The sequence below is a fragment of the Borostomias antarcticus genome, assembly GCF_949987555.1.
Source record: "Borostomias antarcticus genome assembly, chromosome: 17".
NCBI lineage: Eukaryota > Metazoa > Chordata > Actinopteri > Stomiiformes > Stomiidae > Borostomias > Borostomias antarcticus.
Window position 1 is genome coordinate 14969366 of NC_140250.1, and position 16643 is coordinate 14986008.

Below are 16643 nucleotides of genomic sequence, written 5' to 3' on the forward strand. Positions count from 1 at the left end.
AGGCAGAGTGGGACTCACACGCACGCACACACACACACACACACACACACACACACACACACACACACACACAGAGGCAGTCGGGGTAGAAGATGCCCTATATAAGCACACAGGAGCTCATTGTGTGACAGAGAAAGGCCTTGCTGGGAGCATTATGTTGGGTATTGAGTTTCCGTCCTTCAAGACGCTGTCGACTGCTCTCTGATGCCACATACAGGAGAACACTCTCGCCCTCTCTCTCACTCTCACACGCGCGCGCGCACACACACACACGCACGCACACACTCCAGCTCTGTGGCTCCCCAGCCAGACTATTGACTGTGCAGGATCAGATGTGGTGTACTCGGCGAGGGCGGCCTGTGCCGGCAGGCCGAAGACACCAGCATGCAGATCAATGATGTGGACCAGCGCAGGGGGGAACGATGGAGCTCTCCACCTGGATCGGGCGCCCTCTCGCTCACCGGGCGCGGAGGAGAGAACCGTTCGCTTTACAGACCGTCTCTAAAGATGCAGGTGTTTCGGTTGCATGGGAGTCCCTTTACCAGGGACGTTGTACACAGATGGGGGGTGGAGGAGAGAGGAAGGAGGAGAGGGCAGCAGGAGGAGGGAGTAGATGGAGGGAGGTGGAGGAGCAGAGGGAGGGAGGAGAGAGCAGGGTGAAGAGGAAGGAGGGAGCGGCAGGCAGGAGGAGAAAGTCTAAAGGGGGGGGGGGGGGGTAGGGGGAGAGCAGGGGTAGGAGGAGAGAGGAAGGAGGAGGGAGCAGAGGAGGAGCCTAACACGCACACACACAGAATCTCTCTCTCTCTCTCTCTCTCTCTCTCTCTCTCTCTCTCTCTCTCTCTCTCTCTCTCTCTCTCTCACACACACACACTCAACATAAACCTGGCAGCTGTGCAAAGAAAGTGAGGGAGAAGTCCTACCTAATCCCTTATTACAGCTGAAGTGTGTGTGTGCGTAGTGTCCGTGTGTGTTAAATCTTGTGCATTTGGAGAGAACACATTCTCCTCTCATCTCCCCCTACAAGACAGGGCAGAGGGGAGATGTTGAGGGTTTGTGCGTGTGTGTGTGTTCGTGCGTGCGTGTGTGTGTGTGCATGTGCATGTGTGTGTAAGTTACAGCTCTAAGGGCCCATTAACTTTTATAGACTGCAGCTTGGGATGGGAAGAAATGGCTAAGCCAATATGCTGACCACACTCCTGCCCGATCGGGCTAGAAATACAGTACACATGCACATGCTCAAACACGTGCACACACACACATCCTATTGCTCTCTGGGAGGTCCAGTCTCGAATGATAAACATCTGCATAGTAACGTTATATTATATTATATAGAGGTTCTATAAATTCTCTATATGCATTTTTTTAAGACTTTGGCTTGTGTTCACATTAAATCACTTGACCATGTTATCCTGTCTCAGTGCGAGTGTCTATACTACTATAAATGTTCTAGAATGGTCCTGGATGGGGTTGTGACAGAGTTGGTGTCCTGTAAATAACCAGTATAATTCCAGTTTCCTCTCTCTGGGACGTAATCCATCACAGCAACACTGGCAGAGTGAGCCAAAACACCTGAGGGGAGAACTCATTCAGACTATCTGCTAAAGCATGCCGGTGTGTGTGTGCGTGTTTGTGCGTGCGTGCCTGTGTGCACGTTTTGTTGCAAAGAGGCATCTTTGGTGGCATTGTGTTTGTTGCCATGAGGCATCTTACGGGGTAGAGGCAATTCTAGAGATCCTCCTGGTGCCACACACATGCAGGCACACACACACACACACACACACACAGTAAATACAAACCTTTCCAGCTCAGACGCAGTTGCATTATTAGTAAAGTGTTCTCATTAAGCATATGGCACAGCGCTCACCAGCAGACTGCTCTCTCTACATTGATCAGCTATTTAATGACAGGTAACAAATAAGCAGTCTAATCCTGGGAGTGCCCCCTGCCTGCCTGACTCCACTGGCTCCACATTGACTGACTGGCTGAGTGGCTGGCTGACTGACCACCTGACGGGTTGGCTGACTGGCTGACTGACTGACTCATTGACTGACAGGCTGATTGACTTAAGAGGTGGAAACAGCCACAAGCGTTGGCAGCCTTTGCAACTCAACATGCTGTCGTCATCGTCTTCTCCTCCTTTGTCCTTGTGTTATTCATCGTCTCTGTCTCTCCCTGTCTCTCGCTGTCACGCGTTGGGACCACAAAGTACCTCCGTGACTTTAGAGGAACTTCCGCCGCATGGCCTTCTGGCTCTCTCTCTGGGTCTCTCTCTGGCTCTCTCTCTGGGTCTCTCTCTGGGTCTCTCGCTCTCTCCCCTCCGGGGATCTGGGAGTGTGGATCTCAACCAGGGCTTAAAAACGAAATTATTTTTTTTGTTCTCGTGTTCCGCCACCAACATAGCGTTCCTGAACCGGTTAAGAACGAAAAATAACGTTCCGTTCACCGTTTCGGGGGTGTTAGCCTATTAAGACTCTATAGGCCTACAGTATTTCTTGTACAAATATTTTCTTGTACTGTTGCTGCAAGCTATTTTATTCTGCGCCTGTAGGCCTATTGTTTGTTTTTATTTCGTTTTATAATGTTTTATGTTATTTATAAATAATTAGTCACCTCATTCATCATCTGCACAATCCCTATTGTTTATGCTGCGTTCCTTTTGTATGGACTAAGCTGTAAGGACAGGCTGAACTACTGTTTTGCACAGGCAAACAAAGGAGAGTGTGTGACAGCCCTGCGCAACGCGTGCAAATTGGCTGCCGCTGAGTGGTTGGGAAACATCAAGAATAGTCATGCATCTTAGCTTGCAGAGTTTGAGAAACATCCTCAATTTTTCTAAATAGCACTTGTTGTAGAAACTTGGGAATCCTGTTTTTAGACTAGTCATGTAATCGGTTACAAAACCACCGTCTAGTCATCAGTGAAAATAGTCGCTGCGCACATCCCTAGTCTGAACTAGGCTATGGTGTGTTGTTGTAATATCTACATCTCTTCATTTCGCTAAGCAAGCATTTAAGATCCTGACTGTGAAATAACAGATTTAGGGGCCTAGGCTATATTACAAAAACAGGACAAGATGTAGGCTACAAATTTAATTAATTTAATTTAGCCTATTCGGCCATAAAAGGCTCAGCTTTATTCTTTTTTACAATTATTTTTAAGTTATATAGGCCTACTACAAAGAACGAAAAAATAACGTTATTAACCGGTTTTAAAGATTTCAAATTAACGTTTCTGTTCTGGAACAATTAAAGACCATTTCGTTTTCGTTCCTGTTTCTGTTCCTCGTAAAATACTGTTCGTTTTCGGTTTTCGTTTCCGTTCCTTGAACCGGTTCGGAGCCTTGATTCTCAACCCTGCGGACGTGAAGGGAAGGGAACAGGGTGAAGGGAAGGGAATAAGGCAATAGGGTGAAGGGAAGGGAACAGGGCCCTACAACAGGGCAAGGGAGCAAGGCGCCGAAATGAAACTGGTCCATCCTGCTGTGTCACGTTGAGTAGAGAATGGCGGGGGCAGTCCGAGCCGTGCCACGATGTCCCAGAGGAGCGCCGCTGTTACTTACTCCCGCACACTGGCCTGGGAGGAGGGGAAGAGAGGAGAGGCCCTGGCGTACTGTTAGCTGTCACCCCGCATATCCCTCCTCTGCCATCAGAGCGGCCAATACACACACACACACACACACACACACACATGGTGGGGTGGGCAGGACATTTCATCCACAGACTCTCTTCCTCTTTTCTCTCTCTTTCTCTCTCTCTCTCTCTCTCTCTCTCTCACACATGCACACACAGACTTTCATGGGAACGCACACATGCACGTACACACACACAGATTTACATAAACACACACACACACATGCGTGCGCACACACACACACACACATGTTCACATCAGCCTTGACCTTGCTTACTGACACAGACAGTGAGGACGAGTGGCATGGGAGAACAGGAGAGGACTGGGCCTGGCCAGAGGCCTGAAGGGGGAGGGGAGGGGAGATGTCCAGGGGTGAGGACTGGGGGGAGAGGGGAGGGGAGATGTCCAGGGGTGAGGACTGGGGGAGAGGAGAGGGGAGGGGAGATGTCCAGGGGTGAGGACTGGGGGAGAGGGGAGGGGAGATGTCCAGGGGTGAGGACTGGGGGAGAGGGGAGGGGAGGGGAGATGTCCAGGGGTGAGGACTGGGGGAGAGGAGAGGGGAGGGGAGATGTCCAGGGGTGAGGACTGGGGGAGAGGAGAGGGGAGGGGAGATGTCCAGGGGTGAGGACTGGGGGAGAGGGGAGGGGAGATGTCCAGGGGTGAGGACTGGGGGAGAGGGGAGGGGAGATGTCCAGGGGTGAGTACTGGGGGAGAGGGGAGGGGAGATGTCCAGGGGTGAGTACTGGGGGAGAGGGCAGGACGATGTTGAAGTCTATGGAATGTGACAGGGAGGCCCCTTGTTCCCTGACTGACTGACTGAATGAATGAATGAACCAGATGCTCCACAGTCAATCTCTTCTCTCTCTAACATTAAGAATGCATTCTCTTTTTCTTAAGTGCGAGAAACTGAGATGAAGCGATTATTAAGAGGCATTACTGTCTGTGTGTGTGTGTGTGTGTGTGTGTGTGTGTGCGTGTGTGCGCACGCATGTGTGTGTTTGTGTAAATCTGTGTGTGTGTACGTGCATGTGTGCGTTCCCATGAAAGTCTGTGTGTGCGTGCGTGTGTGTGTTTACATTACATTACATTTACATTACAGTCATTTAGCAGACACTTTTATCCAAAGCGACTAACAATAATTGCATTTAACGTATAGGAAAAGCCAATGTACTACTACTTGCCAGAACTCATAAGTGCATCTTCTCTCTAAAACAAGTGACTAAGAGCATAATCTAGTGCTGAAGTGCAAGCATAGCAATCTAAAGTAGTGTGTGCGTGTGTGTTTGGTGTGCGTGTGCGTGTGCGTGTGCGTGTGTGTGTGTGTGTGTGTGTGTGTGTTTGGACCAGTTGAGGGAAGTGAGCCCCTCTGTGCCACAGTGTGTCTTGGAACTTACTAATTGGGGGATGATTTCACCCTGGCTTCCTGATTCCCCGGACCCAATCCAGCCTCCCAGCCTTTGGCTTGTGTTGCTTGCTTACCAGGTTGTTATATAACCAGCCAGAAATTTGTGTGTGTATGGTTTGTGCGTGCGTGAGATTGTGTGTGTGTGTGTTACTATGCAGACTCAGGTCTAGTTTACTATGATAAAGGGGTGAGGAGAGGACAGGAGAGGAGGGGAGGACTGGGGAGGAGAGAGAAATATGGAGAGCGGGAGCAACACTGGAGGGTTGGTATGGATGTCCCTCTCTCTTTTTCGTCTATCTTCTCTTTTAGGCCTGTGGGCAGATGCAGGGAAATGTCAGGCGTTTAATTGAATCTGTAGCACTGCTGGATCCACTTAAGAGTGATCATCAGCAGCATACTGCATAACACACACATCAGATGAGATACTGTTCGGTAATGTCATACACAAATTATATAAGGAGAGAGAGAGAGAGAGAGAGAGAGAGAGTGTATTTATATGTAATAGGTGGAGGGGGGGCAGCTCGACCCATGGAAGGGGGGTGCTGATTCAACAATTTATCAGAAACTGTTATACATGTGTTTGTAGAATGTGAGCATGTATTTCTTAAACTTACTCAGGAATATGGCCAAATGTATGTTATATCATTTTTTGTTTGGTCAGGCAAAGATATGCTGTTATGCAGTGTAGTGTATCGTGATATTGTATCGTGACCCATGTATCGTGATCCGTATTGTATCGTAAGGTCCTTGCCAATACCCAGCCCTGCCAAACATCGTAAAGCAAAACTTTGAGCAAAGTGCCTGTATGGGTAGAGAAGCATTTCATTTAATGCTAATTTAAATGATAAATTGATATGTTGCACAGAAAATACTTTTTTCCCAGATTGATAGTCTCCGAAGTTGAGGTGGCCGATGGACAGCATTTAAGGCCAATATTCAATATCATTCAATTTTAAAATTTTTGATGCCAAAAAAAAAATCGGAAGAAATTACAATGACACAAAACTGCCTTTACATGGGCTAAAAAGCAATGTTTGAAATATAGTGCACTGACCCCAAAGTCAAGCTTCAGTTAAATATTCGGATTTAAAACGTGATGGAGCTGCTGGTCACAGTTAAAAAGTTGAATTGTTTGCCAGGACCTTTATTCTGAAATTCCTTGAAAGAAAGCTGGGACATGAGTTTCATGCACCCTCAATAGGCTGTAGCGTGTCCTAATTCTAAACCACAAAAATGTCCAAACTACAGCTCTACAGGTATTTAGTGAATGAGTGCTAAGAAACGGCAGCTTTGTTATTTGGGCTGTATGAAAAAACACTTGCAGAGAGCCAAGAAGACATCTATTGATCCAGGGAGAAAACTCATTACATTACATGCGCAAAGGATGTTGGACATTGTTTACATTGTTAGACTAACATTATGCAACCCGAGATGTACATCGAATTTGTTTGCTACTCATCTCACTTGTCTTTTATTTGAATTATCTGTCCGCAAAACTAAAAAATAGTTTATTCACGTTGTTCAGAGCTCATACCTATTTCTTACCAAGCCAGGTTATAAGGTAATCTGTTGCAAGTCTGAGCGTAGCTAACTAACAATAGCTAGCAAATTGTAACTTGGCTAATGTTAACTAATGATGTTACATCCAGCCGACATGGTGAAAGAAGGTGGTTATCGGCCATAATAGACCTTTACAATCTCTCAATCACGCGAAGAATAATAACCAATAAGGTTGCTTGATTTCTTAACACCATGCCTCTGATGTCCCACAAACAAACGCTTGTCCCGCGTTGTGGTAATATATAAAACATTAGTTTGAAGAAAATGGTTCTTAAAAACCAGCCTGCAGGCTACTGTACCATAATGTTATAAGAAAACAAGCTGTACGATACTCCACACCTCCCTCCACACATCAGTTTACAGCAGCGCCGACAAAGCGCCTTCTGCACCTAGCATCATTGTCACCTGCTCCGTCCGAAATCCAAATCTCATGAATATATCCTTGTGTAAAATAGTTCAGGCCTTTCTGTAGAACTCTGTGAGACGAAGTAGTGTCATTTGGCAAATAACATACAGCAATATTGTCAGGAATCCTTGAGAGAATCATCAGGTAGCCTACTGTATGTACTGTTCAGTAGACATTTTATCAACTTAGCTTGTGGGCATAGCAACAGTGGGGGGAGGGGGGGGGGGACGACTTTCCGCCTGAATAGGAAAGGTCTACTATCGGATGCGCCAACCACCACTGCTCAACTGCAACTGCACCACTTAATTCTAACTCTGTTAATTAACTCTGTTAATGAGTTTTTATTGTACACTAGATCTACTAAATGGGCTCTGATAGCCTAGAGAGAAAGACAGGGAGAGACCTTGCTGCTTTCTTATCTCTCGATCACTGTCTGTTGATTTGGTCCACTTAGACATTCAACAAACATCTGCACAAATGCATTCATTTGATTTGATAAATTTTTCCCGAGGGGCAATTCAGTTGCAAGCAGTACCAACATACACATCACACAGAATATGAAATAGAAACATAGATACAAATACATTTGGTCTAACATACAATGGGTGTCGTCATAGTAAATGTGCACGAGCTATCAAACACACTAAGAGTCCGTCAATCCTTTGTCAAAGTGCAATAAATAGCATCTAGGCCTACAGCTTGTTTAAAAACCCAACAGCAGAGGGAAGAAATTCTCGGGTATCTATTTGATTTAGCTCTCCTAGGGAAAGTGTGCCTCCTCCTCTGATGGTAAGAGTCATGAAAAGGGTGTTGAGGGTCCACCAGAATGTCTTTTGCCCTTCGAGTGGCTCTAACATGGCCAAGATCATTCAAGTCAGTGCCTATGGTCTTTTGGCAGTTTGAAAATCTTTCCCAGCCTATTTTTGTTAACCACACTGAGGTTTCCAAACCATCAAATCATTGCAAAAGTTAAAATTGACTCAATAGAAGATGAATAAAGCATTTTCAGGAGAGATCTGTCAACATTAAAGCCCCTCAACATCCTCAAGAAAATCAATCTCTGGTTGGCTTTTTTGCAGATGATGTCAGTGTTGGCATCAAAAGTCAATTTGTCATCCAAGATGGTGCCCAGACACTGTACCTATATTGGCTTACTGTCTCCACAGCTACGCCACTGATAGATGTTGGTACTATGACAGGAGGGTTTTGCGGAAAGTTGATAAGCATCTCTTTTGTCTTAGAGACACTGAGTCGCACCATTGGATGAAACTGTCCAAGACTGGTCCATGGCGCACTTCGTGGTCTTGCAGCAGACTGACAATCACTGAATCATCAGCAAAGTTGATTATGAACCTTGAGTCAAACTTGCTCCGACAGTCATTGTTGTAGAGAACAAATAACAGGCGACAGAACACACCCTTGGGGTGATTCTGTAGAACACATCCGGGCCTCAGACAAGGGGTGCGTTAAGTAACTGAGCGCTCAGTGAGCGATCAGTGATCAGAATTCGCTTAACGGGTTGCTCAGTTACGCTCAGACTGATCTGCTCAGAGCACAAGTGAGCAGTTTTGAACTATGATCTGTTTGAGCCAAACACCATGTCATCATCATCACCTGAGCAAAAAACAAACAAACAAGGGGCACGTTTTGGCTTGGGAATCGTTGGGACGCTGCTCGCTAATCACACATGATTGACAACAGGTGAAAAGTTCTCGTCTCCTAGCAACTCAGCGCTCGGTTAGAGCAGACCGTTAAGTGTTTTTAAAAACCGCTCAGCGCTCAAAGTGAGCATTCTAAAGCTGAATCCCAATCTGAGTGCGCAAACCGCACTTGCGGCCCCTCGCACTTGTGGCCTGAGGCCTGAGCACTTAATTGACGTCAGCTGGAAGGGCCAGAGGGTGCAGGGCCGTGAATTAAATGGGACAGCACTCCCAGTTTCGCTCAATGCCCCTCCCACTTCGTTTTCATTGGCTGCCGCGTTCCTCCGACGCAGAGGCTGCTCTGACGCTCCCTTCAGCTCTGCAAATTGACCGATTGACGTCTGTTTTAATTTAATAATAATTAAAAAATTAGGTTGGGTGGGATATGTTTGCAGCATGTGGATTTCAAGATAAATGTTGTGTTATCTGCAAATGTCATTTATGTGTGATGCACTCGGATCATGACTCGGATGCACTCAAGCACTGTGTCACATGAGACGCTGTGGGTATTTTCTGCTCCTAAGTCCATGAAATTGCGGACTTTCGGTAAGTGCGGTTACAGTGCGCAAAATGGCGGCGTGGCGCACTTGTGGACCTAGCAATTCCGTTTTGGAAGTACCCTGAGCCCTTGTGGACTTAGCGGGAACGCGCATGTAAGGCCACAAGGCCGCGAGTGCTCTGCACTTTCGCCTAAGTGCGCGATTTGGGATTCAGCTTATGAGTGAGCGCTCAGCTACTTAACGCACCCATAGTGTCATTAACGCGGGTTCTCTTTGACCTCATTGTCAGGAAGTTGCCCAGCCAGCGTATAGTGCCAAAGTCAATGCCAGGTATTCCAGAAAGCCTATGAGCTAGAATGTGATGCTGCATACAGTTGAAAGCAGCTGAGAAATCAACAAAGCATAAACACATGTGTCTTCTTGCACTCCAGGTGCCCAATAACAAAATGCTGCTGTGGCATCCTCTATCCCAGAGGTCATGCCTCTGTGTCATGGCCAGCAAGCCCCTCTTCACAATTTGTTCAAAGCCTTTCTTGACTAACGAGGTAAGCGCCTCAGGGCGATAATCATTCAACACCTTTGCTGATGGAACCTTGGCCACCGGGACAACCATGGATTCTTTCCATAACGTGGGATCTTTATTCTGTGATAGAGAGCTGGAAAATAAATGTGAATATGCCACACAAGGACACGGCACATTCATGGGCGGAGGTCTGTGCTCTTCAAATACCCTTTGTAGTTTAAAATGTTTTCAATCTATGACTTTTCTACGCATGTCTGACCACAATACAACTCAGGTGTGCAGAACACTTGTTCATTCAGGGCCTGAGGGTTTGGCTGTATTATTATATTATATTTATAACTGTGGTTTGGGCTGTTCTGTAGTTGTTGATGCCGCAGGCTATGGGGTGTCTGGCGAAGAGGTGAACAAGTTCACTTTTATACAGTAGTCAAAGTAATCGAGAAGTAGGTTCTGCGCACTTAGGTGCATGCAATTTCTTTAATAAATGTCAAGCTTCCCGTCACAAGACCTTCATCAGGACAAAGTAGTCAAAGTCAAAAGTGTTTTATTGATCAGTAGGCATGAGCTACAGTACATTCGCAGTTGTGTGTCATGAGGTGGAACTCATTGAGGGCAGTTCTATTTCGTGGCTCCATCTCACAGGGCTCGCTCCATTGGCTTGACCAATCATAGCTAGCTACAGTACTCCCACTGAAAAGAAGAAACAAACATGCATCTACCGCCAATCAGAGTCAGCACCACATAAAAGGACCGTGCAAATGGCAATCTGCTCCTGAAAACTTTCAGCTTACATCTAGACTGAAGACTAAGAAGATGATGAACAAGTTCACCGGAAAGCCAGCGGCGTCTCTGGAAGCGCTCAGGCCAAAGCACCCTAATCTTCCAGACTGCTGCTGCTAGGACCTTCCAGACGGCGAGGTACACCTCCGCTACTTCGTCTGCATGGGTCACATGCATAGGACTGTCTGGCTCCTCGATCCATCTGAGAGGATATGCACCGGGGGCACTATTTCATCGTTCACCGGCCGCCGATGGAGGTTTGCCGCTGCTGAGGTAAACACGTCCCGGTCGGAAGGCGACTTTGATGGCGACTTTCGACGATGAGAAGGAGGATGCCGGTATTCCTGCCAAGCAGAGACAAACACCAGCTACTGTCACCGCTTATGAAGAAGAGGGCTCCGAGATGCCTTGGAAGCCAGCGGCTCCGTCGCCGTCGTAAGCGCCTCGGACAGCGCGCCCAGTCCCGGTCCGTTGCCCGTCTCCCCCGCCGGCCTGATACGGTGAACAGGTTCCCTGGTGATTCCCCGTGTCCCCTTTGAGCAGGGCCCGCCTTTGACCAAGACATCGGAGTATCCGCTGTCCAGTGGTGGTCAGCGTCCTATTGAGGATGCACCTACTGGGCCTCATGGCGGTGGCCCATGTGGTGGTTCCACTGGTTCCACTGTGCCTGCTACACATGAGGAGGATGGTTCGCTCGGCTCCGTCTAGATCCTGTGAGCCACAGACGGCGCCTTGTGATAGTTCTGCAGACGTCGGCAGCGCACCTGAGCCGCTGGAGAGATCGGCTCGTCATCACACTCGGTTCCTATAGGCAAGGTATCAACAAGTCACGGTTTTCACAGACACATCCCTGGGGAGGGATACGCTTGTCCCAGGCCGTTGGTGGTTTATCTCTTCTCCTCTCCTCCTCTTTTCATCTCCTTCCCTCTCCTCCTCTTTTCCTCTGAAGCGGTAACACGTCTTCTACCAGGCTCAGCTGTTTTGGGCCTAGGGAGGGCAGCGTTATCGCTGTCCGTGCCGCGACGGTGCTGACGTGGCAGGTCACCTCCATCACGCTCTGGAGGAAGCGGCAGGTGCAGTGTCCTTGCTGCTCCCAGCCCTACCGACAGCGCTTCCGTTTTCTTTTCTTGTTGTTCTTCCTCTTGTTTCTTTCTAAATCTTTCTTCATCTTTCTATTTTTGGCAGCTGTGTCATGGCTCATGGACCGACCCCCCCCCCCCTCTCCCACACACACCCACACAGTCACATGCTCACATTCACCCCACCACATGCTGTAGACCCCCCCCATACTGTACACGCGCGCACACCCACACAGATACACACAGACACACACGCTCGCACTCCCCCCCCCCCCCCCCCACACACACACACTCACTCACACACACACACACACAGCAGGTAATCCTCTCCCACAGTTGGGCCATTATGGGTGGTAATGAGTATGTGTATGTGTTGTAAAGTTGATGACATTTACGGAATGAGATGCTGCGTGATGGATGCACTCTATAGTTGGTGAAGAGCACTGACTGTAAATTGCCTTTAAAGCATGCACACACACGCACACACACACATACGCATACACACACACACACACACATACACACACACACACACACACACACACACACACACACACACACACACACACACACACTGTATGTCGGATGTACTGTCCCTTTTTCATGTTGCCAATAAATTCTCCTTGGCTACTACAGTAGGAAGCTGTAATATGGAATGTGAGAATGAAAGAATCTCTCCTTTCTCCTCCATCCATCCCTCTCTCTCAGGGTCCTCAGATTGAGCTCATCATCCCTCTGATCCATCTGTCTAGGGGTCATCTCAGGGTCAGGGTCTGGGAGGTCAGCAGGGTTTAGGAGGAGACGGTACCCATAGAAAGAATAATAAAACAAAATATATATATATCTTAGCCAACAGCACATATGGGGAACATACTGTCTGCACGCCCTCCATGCTTTCTTTCTCCTTTCATCCCCCTCTCTTTCTCATATGGAGAACATACTGTCTACACACACTTCCAATCCCTCACTCCTCTCTTCTCAAATGTCTCAAATGTCACTCCCTCACAAATGTATCTTTTCCTTCTCCCCTTCTCTCTGTGCCTGTCGCCAACTGCGTGTCACCCCTTTAACTCATTCCCTCCCTCTCCCTCCCTCTCTCTCTCTCTTTTATTTCTCCCGTCTTCCTCTCGTCTTTGTGAGCGAGGTAACGTAGGGTTCCTCGGATGGAGAGATCAGTGAAGTGGTTCTTGTGCTGCAGCTGAACTCCATTCAGAAACATAATGGCAGACTAAAGCTTGCTGCTCCTCTCCATTCACACGCACTGCCTCTCCAGCTGGTCGACACAATGTCTCCTCCTCCTCCTCCCATCCCTCTCTCTTCCTTCCACCCCTTCTCCTCCTTCCATCCCTCTCTCCTCCTTCCATCCCTCTCTCCTCCCTCCATCTCTCCCCTCCTGACTTCCCCTCCACAGAGAGCTTTGCAGAGTTAATCTCATCAGAGTGCAGTATGCTACTGTAGGGTGAGATGTGAGAGAGATTCTGTGTCTTAATCTGGGAGATTGACTCTGGGGCTGCTGTGTGAGCTCTCGTTTGGTTTTTAGTTTCACTTCTATTTAACCAGACCTGACAATCCACAACTAATTCTCATTTGCAATGATAGAGGAAAATGTCAGGGGAGGGGGGTGGCCTGGGAGTGGTGGTGGTGGGGTGGGGGGTGTTCCTCATTAAACACATGCACATGCACACACACACACACACACACTTGCGGTTAGACACAAACAAACCTCTTTCTGCCTCAGCTATACTCTTGGTCGGCTGTTCTATTCCTGAAGTCTGTGAACCGTTTTGTTTAACCACAACTAAACTAAGTGCTGAGCTGATGGGGTAGCTGTATTGTGGGGTTATCTACAATATGTTTTAACTGGGCTAATTACTGCAAAAACAAGCCTTTAAACCAAAGAGCTTTCATGTGCTCACCGTGGAAACGACGGAATGTTTCCGTTAGCAAAGCTGTTAACCCAGTAGTCGGTTCACCTGGGAATACTGTGTGTGTGCGTGCGCGCGTCCGCGCGTGCGTGTGTGTGTGTACTGTATGTGTGTCTGTATGTGTGTGTGTGTGTGCGCGTGTGTGTGATGAATGATTTTTGGTGAACCAGAGGAAGTCACAGACCCAGTCTGAGTGAATATGCCTTACTCAGCATTATTGCTTTCAGTGTTTGCAGATTGATCCATGTGTGTGTGTGTGTGCATGCGTGCGTGCTTACTTGTGTGTTTGTGGTCATCTCTGGGCAGAGTGCCGCTGTTCCTCACTCCTCTGACACTATAAGTAGCTTTAACCTGATCACCATCTGCTCAACCATTCTGTGCTTGCACACTGAGAATACCTCACACACACATGCGTACACGCACACACACACATACACACACACACTATTTACCATTTACCTGTAGCCGCTGTGTAGTGTTTGAGCGGGACCCTCTGTGATAATGTACTGTAGCTAATCGCTGATTGAACGTCAGGCTCTTGGTGATGACATAGGCACTTCTAAAGAAGTGTTTTATCTTGAGGCGGAGATGATAGATAGAGTCACACTACCCATCAGTACAGTATCAGTTCACTAACAATTCAAAGAGAAAGAGAGCAAGGGAGGAAGGGAGAGAGGGAGGGAGGAGAGAGGGAGCAATACAATGATAAACTAACATTGGACGAGGTCATCTTTACTCAAGCCCTGTGCACACATGCGGGAGGGCTGATGGAACAGTCTGCTCTCTGCCTTTGTGTCATGTCAGCCAAGTGTGTGTGTGTGTGTGTGTGTGTGTGTGTGTGTGTGTGTGTGTGTGTGTGTGTGTGTGTGTGCGTGCGTGCGTGCGTGTGCGCGTGCGCACAGGTTTTTTTTTACCCTAGCACCGATGGCTCCACTAGGGCCCTGGGGTTTCATTTGTGTTTATGGCTCCATATTGAGCTGAATAAATGAGTCTCCTGTAGAGACTATACACAGATACCGTAACCCAATGGTTTCCTGTTATAAGCTTGTCTATTTTAGCAGTTTACAATCTGTACTGAAGGCTTCCATCCTGAGAGGTCCATGCATTGTTTATTGATGTAGTCTATCTTGGTATGAGTCATCTAAAGAAATAACAGATGGATTCCTCTGAGAGATGAAAACAGATTATACGATTAAAATATTTCCTCTTTCTGAATAGAACGGAGCTTATACTCCATGCCGCGCCTGACTTGAAGTCCTGTTTAAGAGCATTCCTCTCTACCTACGGAAATGGAGATTGAAGCTCAGCGAGGTAAAGATGGTGTCGGCGGCCTTCCACCTTAACAACAAGGAAGCCAAACGTGAGCTCCGAATACACATCGATGGAACACTACTTCCATGCTGCGTCGAACCAACCTATCTTGGCGTGACATTGGAGGTCGCTCACGTTCCGCCGACACCTCAAGTCACTGCGCAAGAAGTTAACAGCTCGTGTGGCATTGATGAGGTGACTGGTTTGATCAGACTGGGGCGCCGGCGCAAAAACATTGCGTACGGCAGCCCTAGCCCTGGTCTACCGGTGTGGTGTCACAGTGATCACACCTGCCTCATCGATCCGCCTATCAACGAAGCCTTGCGCATTGTGACAGGATGCCTGCATCCCACTCCTGTGGACAACCTTCCCATCCTCACAGGCATCCAGCCCGCTGACCTCCGCCGCACAGGAACCACAGCACGTCTCGCCTGCCGGGCCGTGGAGCCTAACCACCTGCTCCATGACAGGCTCGCTGTAACAGCGGAGCCCCCCCGGCGTCTCAAGTCGAGACACCCTTTTGTGCCTGCCACATGGGATCTCCTGCAGCAATGCAGAGATTTTAACATCAGTGAGGCAGGATGGGCGGACTACACTTGGTGTTCGAGTGGGAGGTGAACACCTCCAGAGATTGAAGGGATGGACTTACCCAGAACGGTGTGGGTGAGGCTCAACCGTCTCCGGACCGGCGTCGGACGCTTCCGCTCATCAATGCACAGATGGGGCTTGGCATCCTGTGCGGCATGCGAGTGTGGTGCCGAGAAACAAACCGCAGACCACGTCTAGATCTATCTATCTATATATATATATATATATATATCTATATATACAGTATCGGACACCCAATGTGAATGCGTGGCCTGGCGGTCGTGGATGACGAAACGGTGACGTGGCTCCTGGAGGTGTGCCCGGATATATAGTCTGGGTGACCCCCTCACCCAAGCTCGGGGCGGTAAAAGGATAGCCCCTCGGGGGCCTTTCCCCGAGCCTGGGGGGAAAGGACCGCACCAACTAACCCAAACGATGAAGAACAAGAATAGAAGTATTTTGTATTACACCTTTTTCGTTGACTATCAGTGCTGTAACTAGCAGTGTTACTAATGAGTGTCTCTTTGTCCTGTGTGTGTCTAGGGGTCCGTTCAGCGTGGTGAGAAGATGCATCAACAGAGAGACAGGACAGCAGTTTGCTGTGAAGATCGTAGACGTGGCCCAGTTCACATCCAGCCCTGGACTCAGCACAGAGGGTATGGAGAGAGAGCGTAACGCAAACACACACCACATACGCGCACACACACACACGCACACACACACACACACACACACACACGCACACACACACACAGTGTACACACACATGCACACACACATTCACTCTCACAGCTGCACATGGAATTAACTGAACTACAGCAATCAACAGTATGAGTACTTACAGTATGAGCACTATGAGCCAAAAGGGAGAAATTGACAGCAATTTAAAATAATGTTACTCCCTTTCAAAGTGGCACAGAGGAGGATGATGAAAAGAAAGAGAGAAGCAGGGCCTGGAAAGTCCTTCAACTCCTTCTGTGCTCTGTTAAAAATATCTTGAGAGTCCTCTCTTTCCCTCTCCGCCAATAAGAGTCCACCGGCTCTGTGATTGATTATTAATCCTGCTGCCTGCATCAGATGCCTTTCAGAAGCCATGTTGACTAGCATCTGTAACCCTGGTGACTTGGTGCTTTCCACATGCAGGGCGGCTTGAGAGAGAGGTATATTCTATTGTATGAACAGCACAATATGGATTTCCTCTGCTTAATAATTTAAATAAGAGGAGTGAAACAAGTT

The 16643-nt window shown here is 48.1% G+C and overlaps 1 protein-coding gene across 12 annotated transcripts in view; it reads left to right on the forward strand.

The window, feature by feature from the left end:
• Nucleotides 1–16643, forward strand: part of caska (calcium/calmodulin-dependent serine protein kinase a) — a 105936-nt gene that overhangs the window by 18042 nt on the left and 71251 nt on the right. For all 12 annotated transcript variants that reach the window (XM_084451962.1, XM_084451967.1, XM_084451970.1 and 9 more), the window contains exon 2: nucleotides 15951–16063. In XM_084451962.1, the coding sequence (XP_084308088.1) occupies nucleotides 15951–16063 (113 nt within the window). The remainder of the gene's footprint in view (nucleotides 1–15950; nucleotides 16064–16643) is intronic.